At 42.1% G+C, this 13,397-nt stretch overlaps 1 protein-coding gene across 14 annotated transcripts in view; it reads left to right on the top strand.

The window, feature by feature from the left end:
• Positions 1-13,397, top strand: part of UBAP2 (ubiquitin associated protein 2) — a 104,015-nt gene that overhangs the window by 65,793 nt on the left and 24,825 nt on the right. For 10 of the 14 annotated variants that reach the window (XM_057408163.1, XM_057408167.1, XM_057408166.1 and 7 more), the window contains 6 exons: positions 261-439; positions 1,471-1,678; positions 2,875-2,914; positions 5,197-5,380; positions 8,323-8,389; positions 13,054-13,249. In XM_057408163.1, the coding sequence (XP_057264146.1) occupies positions 261-439; positions 1,471-1,678; positions 2,875-2,914; positions 5,197-5,380; positions 8,323-8,389; positions 13,054-13,249 (874 nt within the window). The remainder of the gene's footprint in view (positions 1-260; positions 440-1,470; positions 1,679-2,874; positions 2,915-5,196; positions 5,381-8,322; positions 8,390-13,053; positions 13,250-13,397) is intronic. The other 4 variants (XM_057408173.1, XM_057408172.1, XM_057408162.1 and 1 more) reach the window with 1 other exon arrangement.

The following is a 13,397-nucleotide window of genomic DNA, read 5'->3' as shown; positions in this document are numbered from 1 at the left end:
CACCTTGATATTGTAGAATAGTGTGGCTTCAGATCAGAGCACAGAATCAGTGAATTAATTTCAGGTTATAAGAATTCAGTTAATGTGATATAAACTGGGGTGTCATTGCAGATCTAGTTAGCAGCAAAGGTAGAGGCAGTACTAAAGAAGCCTGTAGTTAAGGAAGGAGAGAGTGTTGGTTACTGGTATCTCTAATATAGATAGTTCATGCAAAGGAATTAAGTTGGCTTTTTTTTTTTTGTTTTTTCCCCTCTGTTAAGATTCCTGCCTCTGCAGTTGAGATGCCTGGATCAGCGGATGTGACAGGGTTAAATGTCCAGTTTGGAGCTTTGGAGTTTGGATCAGAGCCTGCACTCCCCGAGTTTGGATCAACTTCAAGCAGTGAGAATAACAGCCAGGCAACCAACAATAGCTTGTATTCAAAATCTTTAAAGTATGTGTGAGTTCCCCTCCTGCATTCTTACATGTCTTCTTTAGGGAGTCAGGTTTGTGCCAGAAATAATCAAGGCACACTTACCATGTAGTGGGAGAGGGCAATATGATGGTTTGAAAGGCTGTTTCCTAAGGCCAGTATCCTAAAAGAAGAAATTCCTTTTTGAATGACAAATCAAAATCTTCTTGCATGTGGTCAGTGTGAAGCTGGAGAGGACACGAATGTAAATAGCGATACAATAAGCTGCCCTTTATAGAATTACTTTCTCAATTTTAATTGTCTTGATTTTCAAATTTGTTTGAGGATTTGTTCCTTACAACCCCTTTCTGCTTTTGATCCGAGAGACATGACCCTTTTACTATATGTGTGTTAATAGATTGATGATGAGAAAAGAAGCCAGGCTTTCAGTATGTTGAAGCTCTTACTGAAATAAGCAATGATAAATGTCAGCATATTAGTAACCCATTTGTTTCTTCCTTATTAATTAAAAAATTGGCTTCCGTAAAAAGCTTCATGAAGTTAATTCAGTAATACTAGTAAAAATGAGCTTTCACATTAATATCTAGTTTTATAAATTATTTAATCTGTTTAGAAAGTAAAATACTCCTGCATGTTTTAGAGAATTGTTTCCTCTTTACATAGTTCATTCTTTCAGATGTTAGAATTCTATTACAAAGGAGACTGGGACTACCAGACTTTATGGATATACTTGTTTTAGAAAGAGATATTATCGTCATTGATTTATCCTTTGAGAAGGTGGAAATAACATTACTGAAAAGTGCTTGTGTGTAAACTCTTGTTTTGGTTAGGCTGGCAGAAGAAGGTGAATGGTACTGAGTGCAGCTGATGGATTTGAAGCAGTGACTAGTGGGGATGAAACCAAATTTTTTTTCATTATTAGATTTTTCTAGTGTAAGTTGCACAGATTCGACTGCATGTGTATGGTAGTTGTAGGTAACTGTACAGGAGCTGATATTTTCATGAAGGTGTTTGAAATGTCATTTACCAAGATGATAAATAATTTTTACTTTTTCCAGTGATCCTTTGAATACCTCTTTGCCAATATCCAATACAGTACAGGAGTCCACCTACACAACCTCCGTCATCACCTCTTCCAGTCTGACCTGCTCATCCCAGAGCACTACCCCAGTAACAACTTCCTCCTATGACCAGACTTCTGTGCATAGTAGGATAGCGTACCAAAGCCCCATGGCTCCGTCTGAATCAACCCCTGTTGCAGTTACGGTGAGTGAATTTCAGAAATAAGACCCTGAAAAGGATATTCTTATCTCTTGGACTTGTGATACCCTGCTGTGTTAATACTTCTGGCCAAACCAAGTGGTATTTTTCATTACCAAGCCCACTTGGCTTTGGTTTTGCTTTTTCTGTTGTATAGCCATTTTTGGCCATACTGTAATTAGGGTGTAAGAACCCCTGATTTTATGGGTTTTGACATCTTAAATTACTGTTTGACCTTTTTTTCTTAGTAACACTTAACATGCTACTTGAGTTTGGTTCCCTCAAGCTTAGCTTTTTTTTTAAAAAAAAAAGAAAAAGAAGGAACTATCTCTGTATGTAAATATTTGCCATGGTATTTTTCCATGAATTGACAGTTTTTATCCAAAGGTATATTATTTATTAGATTGATATGGCATCTAGCCATATAAAATCCCAAACTGTTTGTGGTCCCTCCAGTGTTACTCCTCTGTAGGATTTAAACACCAGTGGGAATTAGTTTCATGTTTTATTTCAAAAAGCATAGGGATGGTCTAACCTATGACAGAGAGGATCTCTCCTGGGGGATTCAAAAGCACCTACTATCTTTGTATATGGAATATAGGTTTGTTTTAAGAGAATTTATTAAATGTTTAAGGAACTTGTCAGAGTTTGTAAGTTTATTTACTTCTGGCCTTTGTTATGTAATGGCTCAGTCACACTTGTCTTCTGCACTAGCTCGTATGTACTGGTGAGGATCAAGCATAGACTATCCACTTCTGTACTCCAGCGTTACCCAAAAACCAACTGGTGCTTCTCAAGTCTTATCTTTCAATGGAAAAAAATTGGCGTCTCTGTGTAACTTGGATAGTTAAAATTGTGAGTTGCATTAGATCAAAAGCACAACCATTTCCTATATGTTAATGCAATTCTTTCTTTCATATCGGTGTGAACCTGCAGTTTATGTTCTATACAGTACATGGGAAGGTCTCCTGCTGATGGGTGTAGTATGGGCAGTGTATGGGATTCTGTGTGTTCAGGGCACCTTGCACTTCAGACAACTATTACGTGGTTTTGTTGAAGGCAGTATAAAATACGATTTTCTGCCTTTTTTTGTCTTTCAATCTAGAATGAATATATTTGCATGAAGCATGTTCGATGTGTGATTCAGTCTGAAAATTTAGTATGCTTCTAAGATGATTTATTGATTTCTTCTTTGTTTACAGAATGGGCACAGTGGTGTTAGAACACAGGCTACTCTTGACAGTAAGTTTACAAAGCTTGGTTGCGCAAAGGACTTTCTGATCTTTCCTTATTACTTGCTGAGCACACAACTGTAGCAGTGACATCTGGTTTAAGGTTTTCTATTGTTCTCCCTGACTAATTCTTGGCTGACCTATTTGAGTTTCTTTTGTGCTTGCACATAGTACAGTGCTTGCTTCTTGACTTTCAGTCAAGAATTATTAGCAGCCCTAATAAATCTACAAACCTAAGCAGTCTTAAAGAAGCTGCTTTGCTGCTGCTTTTCCTTTTAAATTTACCTGCCAAAATTATTTACTATAAAATGAAAAAATACTTAATTTCTTAGCAGTTCCTCCAGTTCTCAGTTGGGAAGTTGCAAGTAGCGTTTAGCTATAATGAAACAGTCTCAATCTTTGAGTGCACCTCTCAGTGGGTATAGTGCTACTTATGCCCTATAACTCATCCAGTGTGTTCCCTGTGCCAGGTAGCTTGCTGCCTTGCACTGGAGTAACACCACCCCAGTACTGGCTCTGATACAGGCACAACTGTTAACCTTCATTTTGGTCTGTTTCTAATGTGGTATTTTACTTGTAGCACTCCTACAGCTCTCCTCCTGAAGTTAAAATAATTAAAGTGTAGTATTTCCTTTTCTGACCTTTATGTGCTACTCTATGGAAGTTTCCAAGGGCAGCAGTCTGAATAAACATCTTTTAGTATACCAGCACTTCAATTTCAGGTTTGTCCTTCTCTTAAGCATCTCTTCAGGTAGGTCATTAGCGGGGCTGCCTTTTTTTTTTTATACTTCTGAGTAGAAAGAAGTTGAGTATTCAGACCTGTAAACAGTGCCAAGTCCAATTTAAATGAGTGGGAAGAGTATATGTGCCCTAAGAGTTACCACTTAAAATATTGTTATATATAAAGACAACTTCTGAAGTGGAAAACTTTCCTACTCGCATGTACAGAATTAATAAACAATTTATAAAATTCACTACAGGACTTGTCATTTTGCTATGGAAAATAAAAATCTGCTAATTCCTAGTATTTTTTTTTTTTTAGTTATTCTGTGATGGCTCTATTAGTCCCTTTTTCTATGCCAGTTTTCTTTTGAAAAAACTTTTTTTTTTTTTTCTGTATCTCAACCTCAGAAACTGAAATCAGTCTTCTTCCATGTATTTATTTCATGCATCCAAATCAATCAGTTTCCTTCTCTGTTGTCAGTTACTCTCCTGCTTACAGCCATGGCAAGGACCTTTTGATTTCTGTTTGTTCTGGCTAAATGACCAAATCCAGCAACCTGACCTGGATCATTTAGTCAGAACAATAATGTGAACAATCTGGGTAGAGAACCTTCCAAGTGTATGTTTGACTCCTCTTTGGTGACCGTTCTAAAACTGTCTTTACATATACTGCCGGTTGGTGATTCACTGGGTAGTGGTCTCTGTTGTGCTGTGGAAGCATGGCCCTGCCTTCTGCAGGGCTCAGCTCTCTTTCTGGGTTTTTTTGATGGGTGGGTGCCTTTGAATCTTCGAACTTTGTATTGTTTTTGCAGGACAAGATGCAAATGTAGAAACTGGGAGTTAATGTTGTGCTATAAAGTTGTTCAGTATCTTATTACAGTACAGTGGTCCTTTGGAAAGGCACACCTGTGGTAAACAAATTTTACTCTGTGTAGCCAAAAATCTAATATTGAAGCTAAACACTTTTTGATATATTAGGTCAAATAAAGTAAGTCAGTATTTGACAACTCTTTAGCCATTAAAAGTCCTTAATGCTGTGCTCGATTTTGGCCTTTTATTGTAGCTGGTTTTATTCTACTGCATTACACATTCGGCTGAGTACTCCAAATGGTTAAGTGCCTTTGTGCTACAGGGACATGGGTCTTGATCATCAAAGATGCTGTGTAGGTTGCAGTGAAGAAGCAGAGGTGTAGGTAAAAGCAGATATTTGAAAAGCTCAAATTACTTTTGTTTACACAACCAAATCCAAGGTATTTTAAAATGAGGATTGACTTGTGAGCGAAAGCTAGTAATCCCGATAGTGGGAGATGAAGTACAGAAGACTATAGTTTACTACAGGTGTAATAGTGAAAATTATTAATCTGTTGTAGGCAAACAGCTTAAAGGGAAAAAGCAATAGCTCTGTTGCTGTTTGATTTTTCTTTAATAGCCAGATTGCTTGATGCTGGTACTTAAGGGTCAGGTTTTTGTAAACCAAGAGGAGAATACTGTTGTGTTCCTGAATCTAGGCTGGGACATCAGGTATGCTGGAATTTGTCTTTTAATGCCTTTTTTTAAAATTTGTTACAGCTACATCATCAGTTCCAGCGCCTAAGACAGAGCCTCCTCCCTCACTACCTTCTGCTGGTTCTCTGCCTAGTGTGGTATCCACCACTGCCTCGCTTTTGCCTTCAGCATCGCAGCACGTGGCGACATTGCCCAGCTTGCCCCAGTCTGGTGATTTGGCCAGCTGCTCACTTTCCCAGTTAAGCAGGTACAGCAGGAATTGTGATAAACTGAAAGGGTTTCTGTTCTGGAGAAAGAACAGACATAAGGGTGATTGTGTAAGGGGGGCTGTCAGACACCAGGATCCCCTTTTCTAACACTAACTAGGAGAGAGATCTAAGAGAGACCAGGATATTTCTGGTTTCAAAGAATCAGCTTTGGGCTGCTTTCTAATGATAGAGAAACACCTGATGCCCTCAAGTTTTTGTGGTATATAAACAACTTTGTGTTTCAAGGGGCTCTTGCTTCAATCATGCCAGCTAAATTGATTCCCCCAGTTTACTTTCCCTACTTCATCCACAGTGCCTGATGTTTGTTTAGTGTCATATGTTTGATATCATTCTGTAACAGTTTACTTCCTGGTTAATTTTGAAATATTGTAGTTTCATTTATATTTGTATTTCTTAAAATTAAAACCCAGAAATAATTCCACAGGGAATGTGGGTGGGTTTGTTTGTTTTTCTAAGACATTTCCTTAAGACGGAATGATTGCTGGGTCGGAACAATCCCAGGCACAGCTACAGGTTGGGCAGAGAAGAGATTCAGAGCAGCCCTGTGGAGAAAGACTTGGGGGTGTTGGTGGATGAGAAAATGAACATGGGCCAGCAGTGTGCACTTGCAGCCCAGAAAGCCAACTGTATCCTGGGCTGCATCAAAAGGAGAGTGACCAACAGGTCGAAGGAGGTGATCCTGCCCCTCTACTCTGCTTTTGTAAGACCTCACCTGGAATACTGTGTGCAGTTCTGGTGTCCTCAACATCAAAAGGACATGGAACTGTTGGAACAAGTCCAGAGGAGGGCCACGAGGATGATCAGGGGACTGGAGCACCTCCTGTATGAAGACAGGCTGAGGAAGTTGGGGCTGTTCAGCCTGGAGAAGAGAAGCTGCGTGGAGACCTCATAGCAGCTTCCAGTATCTGAAGGGGGCCTATAGGGATGCTGGGGAGGTACTGTTCATTAGAGACTGTAATGACAGGAAAAGGGATAACGACTTAAAACTTAAACAAGGGAAGTTTAGATTGGATATGAGGAGGAAATTCTTTCTTGTTAGGGTGGTGAGGCACTGGAATGGGTTGCCCAGGGAGGTTGTGAATGTTCTGTTCCTGGCAGAGTTCAAGACCAGGTTGGACGAAGCCTTGGGTGATATGATTTAGTGTAAGGTGTCCCTGCCCATGGCAGGGGGGTTGGAACTTGATGATCTTAAGGTCCTTTCCAACCCTAACTATTCTATGATTCTATGATTCTAAGACACTTCAAAATACCAGATTGGTGTCCTGGAAGTGCATCCAGCACAGCCTATCTCATTTGTGCTATCCATCCGATTTACCTCAGTGCTTATTACATGAGCTTCATCCTCAGGCAGGTGACACCCTGAGGATGTACTGGTTGAGCTGTATTTTTAATGCTCACCTTCATAGTGTATTTGTTAATGTAAGAAACTAATTTGGTGGGGTAACAAGATTTTTTTGCCTGTTTCACAACTAGGACATCGTTGATTCAATACACTAGTGCTTTCTATTTAATAAAATGCTAAATACGTCAAATAACAAGAATTATTCCATTCACATTAATATCATGTCCCCACATTTGTTTGTTGAAAAGCTGTAAACATTGGTAGATATTTTAAATGGAAGGGTAATGCTTCTGGGCAGATAACAAGTGCCATGAAAAGATGGTGCCTGAATTCTAAGCATGCCTGATTTGGTTGTGCTGGTGGCTGTTGTATGTGTCTCTACCATAGGTCAGAAACTGAATTAAGGCTTATTAGAAGAGCTGGGGAGAGCGGTGAAGGAGTGGTTTAAAACTGCATGTTGGACTGAACTATTTCTTTCCTTGCTGCCTGAAGTGATGTCATTGTAATTCTTGCAGATGGGGAGCAGTCTTAGAAAGTGGCAGTAGCATTAATCTATGAAACTGCCGAGATTTATTCTGGTCCCACACCTTGAAAAACAGCCAGAAGTGTTTGCCCTTAAATTAGGGTATATACTTTAGCCTGCAATTTTGTTACAAAAACTGATGTATTTTCTTGTAGCTATTTCCATAGAGAATACTTAAGTATTTGTTATGATTAGGATTTTCATGCCTCTGATTCAACATGAGGAGGAGTTTCTTGGGCACCAAACCATATGTATTTTTTATGGCTTTGGTTTGCCTTTGGTCAGAGTTAATTATATTTATTCCATACTGTACATTAAATTATGTTCTTTACCTCAAATGTAAAGTGTAAGTTTTATCAGTGTAAATGTTTAAGAACCAGTGTCAGTCACCTTTCAGGGAGACACTTAAAGGCCTTGGGATTACAGATGAATGTTGGTGGTGCCAGAAGTTCACAGGCTTTCTCAGATAGGGGAAAAAAATGTGGTATTAAAGTTTTGAGTGGTTGAACTAAACTTATGCAGGTTAAAATGTGAGAAAAAACATAATAAAACAAAGCACTACCTCACCTAATTAATACCTGTGCCCTATGGCAGGCAGCAGCAGGTGCTTAGGAAAAGAATGAGACACAAACTTTGTGTTCTGTATACCTTCTGAGGATTTTAAGTGTCTTGGTGGTGTTGCTATATAATTCCTGAAGCAACTGTTGTTTTCTAAAAATATAGTGAATTGATAGATACAAATTATTGGAGTTTCAGATGTTTCTTGTTTATAGCATTTGTCTCTGTTCTTCAACTTTTTTTTTTTAAGTAGTAGAATACTAATTTAAAGGAAAAAATGTCTGTAGCGGTGTGTATATATGCACAATTTTCTCTAATACCCTAAGGTGTGTTTATGTGTACACGTATCTACAATTTTAGTTCTTTTAACTAATATCCTACTACCTACTCGATGTTTACATATAAATATATGTTCATATATAAAAATATATATATATATATATATAAACAGTTCTAGAAAAAAATAATTTTAGTAATCCTTTGCGATTTTTTTATAGCTCCCTTTCCAATCATCAGAGCAGCCTCTCCCCTGCCTCAGTGTTGTCTTCAGGTGCATCACATGTGGTAAGACCTATTTGGGTTTCAACAGATGTTTGGCATATGGTCAATTTATCTGATTATTAAGACCTTCTCTCTTAAAGTTCATTGTGTCCCACCACCCGCCGAACCAAAACAAGAGCCTTGTCTTAGGGAATAAGGACTGCCAGCCCTCTAGTGGTAAAAAAGTCTTTACCACTTTTACACAGTATCACAGTATGCTAGAGATTGGAAGGGACCTCGAAAGATCATCTAGTCCAATCCCCCTGCCGGAGCAGGAACACCTAGATAATGTTACACAGGAATGTGTCCAGGTGAGTTTTGAATGTCTCCAGGGAAGGAGACTCCACAACCTCCCTGGGCAGCCTGTTCCAGTGTTCCGTCACCCTCACTGAGAAGAAGTTTCTTCTCAAGTTTAAGTGGAACCTCTTGTGTTCCAGTTTGTACCCATTACCCCTTGTCCTATCATTGTTTGCCACTGAGTAGAGCCTGGCTCCATCCTCGTGACACTCCCCCTTTATATATTTATAGACACTTATAAGGTCTCCCCTCAGTCTCCTCTTCTCCAAACTATAGAGACCCAGCTCCTTCAGCCTTTCCTCATAAGGGAAATGCTCCACTCCCCTAATCATCTTAGTTGCCCTGCGCTGGACTCTCTCCAGCAGCTCCCTGTCCTTCTTGAACTGAGGGGCCCAGAACTGGACACAATATTCCAGATGGGGTCTCACCAGGGCAGAGTAGAGGGGAAGGAGGACCTCTCTCGACCTACTAACCACCCCCTTCTAATACACCCCAGGATGCCATTGGCCTTCTTGGCCACAAGGGCACAGTGTTGGCTCATGGTCATCCTGTCGTCCACTAGGACCCCCAGGTCCCTCTCCCCTACACTGCTCTCTAACAGGTCGTTTCCCAACCTGTACTGGAACCTGGGGTTGTTCCTGCCCAGATGCAGGACTCTACACTTTCCCTTGTTATACTTCATCAAGTTATTCCCTGCCCAACTCTCCAGCCTGTCCAGGTCTCGCTGGATGGCAGCACAGCCTTCTGGCGTGTCAGCCACTCCTCCCAGCTTAGTGTCATCAGCAAACTTGCTGATAGTACACTCAATTCCCTCATCTAAATCATTGATGAATATATTAAATAATACTGGTCCCAGTACTGACCCTTGAGGCACTCCACTAGTTACAGGCCTCCAACTAGACTCCGCCCCATAGACTACAACTCTCTGGCTTCTCTCCTTCAGCCAGTTCACAGTCCACCTCACTACCTGATCATCCAGACCACACTTCCTCAATTTAGCTGTGAGGATGCTGTGGGAGACTGTGTCAAATGCTTTGCTGAGGTCAAGGTAGACCACATCCACCGCTCTGCCATCATCCATCCACCGTGTTATTTCCTCATAAAAGGCTAAGAGATTGGTCAAACATGATTTCCCCTTGGTGAAGCCATGTTGACTGCCCCTCATAACCCTCTTATCCTTGATATGCCTTAAGATGGCACCAAGGATAAGGCGTTCCATCACTTTCCCAGGGATGGAGGTGAGGCTGACCGGTCTATAGTTACCCAGGTCCTCCTTCTTGCCCTTTTTGAAGACTGGAGTGACATTTGCTTTTCTCCAGTCCTCAGGCACCTCTCCCGTTTCCCAAGACTTGGTAAAGATGATGGAGAGTGGTCTAGCAATGACTTCCGCCAGTTCCCTCAGCACCCGCGGGTGCATCCCATCTGGACCCATGGGTTTATGGATGTCCAGATTGCTCAACTGATCTCTAACCCATTCCTCATCAACTAAGGCAAACCGCTCCGTCGACCTCACTTCATCTAAGGTCTCAGGGGCACAGGGCTCTTCAGGACTGCCTGCAGCAGAGTAGACAGAGACAAAGAAGGCATTCAGTAACTCTGCCATCTCTGTATCTTCTGTCACCAGGGCACCCATCCCGTTCATCAGTGGGCCTACATTGCCCCTGGTGTTAGTTTTATCTGCCATGTATTTCAAAAAGCTCTTTTTGCTGTCCTTGACCCTTCTCACCAGGTTTAATTCTAAGGAGGCCTTAGTCCTCCTAGCTGCCTTCCTACATCCTCTAGCAGCAGCCTTATATTCCTCCCAAGTGGCCAGCCCCTCCTTCCATGACCTGTAAACTCTCCTCTTCCACTTGAGCATACCCAGCAATTCCCTATTCAGCCACGAAGGTCTCCTGGCCCTCTTCCTTGACTTCCTACGTGTCGGGATGCTCCGATCTTGAGCTCGGAAAAAGCAGTCCTTGAATGTCAACCAACTGTCTTGGGCCCCTTTACCTTCAAACAGCCTTGCCCATGGGATTTTCCCCAGCAATTGCCTGAAAAGGCCAAAGTTTGCCCTGCTAAAGTCCAGGGTTGCAATTCTACTTGCTATTCTACTAGTCCTACCACACAAGATCCTGAACTCCGCCATCTCGTGGTCGCTGCAACCAAGGCAGCCCTCAACCCTTACTGCTTCAACCAGATCTTCCTTGTTAGTGAGGATGAGATCCAGCAGCGCTCCTCTCCTGGTTGGCTCATCCACCATTTGCAGGAGGAAGTTATCATCCATACACTGGAGGAACCTCCTGGACTGTGGCTGGGTTGCCGAGTGGTCCTTCCAGCAAACATCAGGGAAGTTAAAATCCCCCACGACGACCACGGCCTGTGACTGTGAGGCCGCTCTCAGCTGCCTGTAGAAGGCCTCGTCAACTTCCTCACCCTGATCTGGTGGTCTGTAACAGACACCCACAACAGTATCGCCCCTGCCAGCCTGCCCCTTCATTCTCACCCACAGACTCAACTCGCTCGTCATCTCTTCCTGGACAGAACTCGGTGCATTGTAGTTCCTCCCGCACATAAAGAGCAACCCCACCACCCCGCCTGGCTGGCCTGTCTTTCCTGAAAAGGACATAGCCCTCCATGACTATATTCCAGTCATGTGAGCTGTCCCACCACGTCTCTGTAATTGCCACCAGATCATAGTCTCCTGACTTAACACAGGTTTCCAACTCCTCCTGCTTATTTCCCATGCTGCTCGCATTGGTGTACAGACATTCCAGGGAGCGAGCTGAGCACACCGATTTCACCCTAGGATTATAGGAGGCCTCCCAGTCTTCATCAATTCTGGAGTGCTGCCCCACTGGGGCAAGCCCAGCTACAACCCCATCCCCCTTTGAATCTAGTTTAAAGCTCTCCAAATGAGCCCTGCTAATTCGTGCCCCAGCATCCTTTTGCCTCTGTGAGATAAACCTTTCCCACACGCCATTGTCCAGACTGGTGCCCTATAAAACCAGCTGTTATCAAAGAATCCAAAGCCCTGCCTGCAGCACCAGTCTCGAAGCCAGTCGTTTATGAACTGAATCTTCCCATTCCTTCCCACATCATCAGTGGAAGATGGAAGGAGTGAGGAGAAGATCACTTGAGCCCCAGACTCTTTCACCATCTGCCCCAAGGCCCTGTAGTCTTTCTTCATCCCCCTCAGACTGCAGGAAGCAGTTTCCCCCTCACCTGTCTGGAAGACCAGCAGCGGGTAGTAGTCTGTTGGATGCACCAGGTTGGGGAGCGCCCTAGTGATATCCCTGATCCGGGCTCCAGGCAGACTACACGCTTCTCTTTAATTTGTATTAGATCAGGAATGGCTGTTACAGACTTGCCAGTTACACAACTGCAGATGAAAACTTCGTGCCAGCAAGGGGGAATGGAACAAAGAAATAATTTCTTGCAGTAAATACACTGGGGAGGGGAATAAATCTTTAGAAGTGGCTGTCTGAAACTGCTTCAAAAACGTGGACTGTTTTTGTCTAGCAATCTGCACTCCAGAGGTTAGCTGGCAAAATGCAGGTGGTGGCATGATACATGTCAAGACGACTGTCTCATGACAGATGATTTTGAGTTTACCATGTGGCATTGTTGTCACCTGTCTATTTAATGCATTTGTTTCAAATGGCAGTGAACACAGTGCTATAGATGAGGTTCCACAAACAAAGGTCAGAAACACAGCCTTTTTCTGTGATGGGGTACTTCTGTACAATTCCATTTGGGGTCTGCAGATAGGTTATTACTTGTCTTTGTGCCTGTATTTTGGTTTGTAATGCTTCATCCCTATGGAGTATGTAACTTGAAAGTTCACACTTAATCAAGCATCCTTTCTGTTGTCAAGAGTTATTTTGGCTTGTGTGTGTTGATGACACTGTTTTGCAAGTGTGATCAGCTTACAGCTGAGGCACTCTTTTATCCTCATTTGTTCCTGCAGTACATCTGCTCTGAGCTTGTTTACCACACTGACTCTGTGTGGGGCACTGCAGTTTTAATCTTCTAAATTCCACAAGTGCATTTGGAAACAAATACAATCTTTTGAAAGAATATAGGAGTTTATTTGTCGTAATAAGTACTAGCTTAAAGGAGTCTACAGACGAAGGGCAAGATATGATGTGGTGGAGTGACGTTTGAATTACTATGGAATAATTTTGTGATGATGTAGTGATTTGAATTTAACACTAATAATTTTGTTTGAATACTTAAAATCACAAGCATGCAACTTAGTTGCTTCCTTGGTATATAGATAATGCTTATCTTTTGCATGTGCTGCTACTACTTTAAAGATTGTTGGGTTTTTTTTGATGGTTGGTCATCATCCCAGCATCTTCCACTGTGGTTTATTTGCTCTGTGATTATCATTTTTGTCTCCTTTCTAGCACACTAGTGTTGAGAACACAAGCTCGCTCCAGCCTTCAACAACCTTTTCAACTGTTTCAACCTCAGCCACTAGCACCACCTCTTCAGTTGTCAGCATGGCAAGCAGTATGAACACTACAAACAGCCTTGGCCTGAGCGTTTCCAGTGTGTCCATACCAACTGCTACTTCACGAGCAGCTCCCTTAGTGTCTTCAGGTTCGCAATATTAACAGATCGCGTGGATAGACAGAGGACTTCAGTCAGCAGGGCTGTCAGTTGAGCTTCTCATCAGCCATAACTACGCTGAGAAATCCACACTCGACTAGCGTTTTCAGCATGCTTAATTTGCTGGCTTATAAAATAA

Source organism: Pezoporus wallicus, unplaced genomic scaffold (assembly GCF_028554395.1).
Source record: "Pezoporus wallicus isolate ANWC-B61680 ecotype Strahan unplaced genomic scaffold, APGP_CSIRO_Pwel_v1 contig_6996, whole genome shotgun sequence".
NCBI classification, from domain to species: domain Eukaryota; kingdom Metazoa; phylum Chordata; class Aves; order Psittaciformes; family Psittacidae; genus Pezoporus; species Pezoporus wallicus.
The sequence above is the reverse complement of the archived record's forward strand: the minus strand, read 5'-3'. Positions and strand labels throughout refer to the sequence as shown.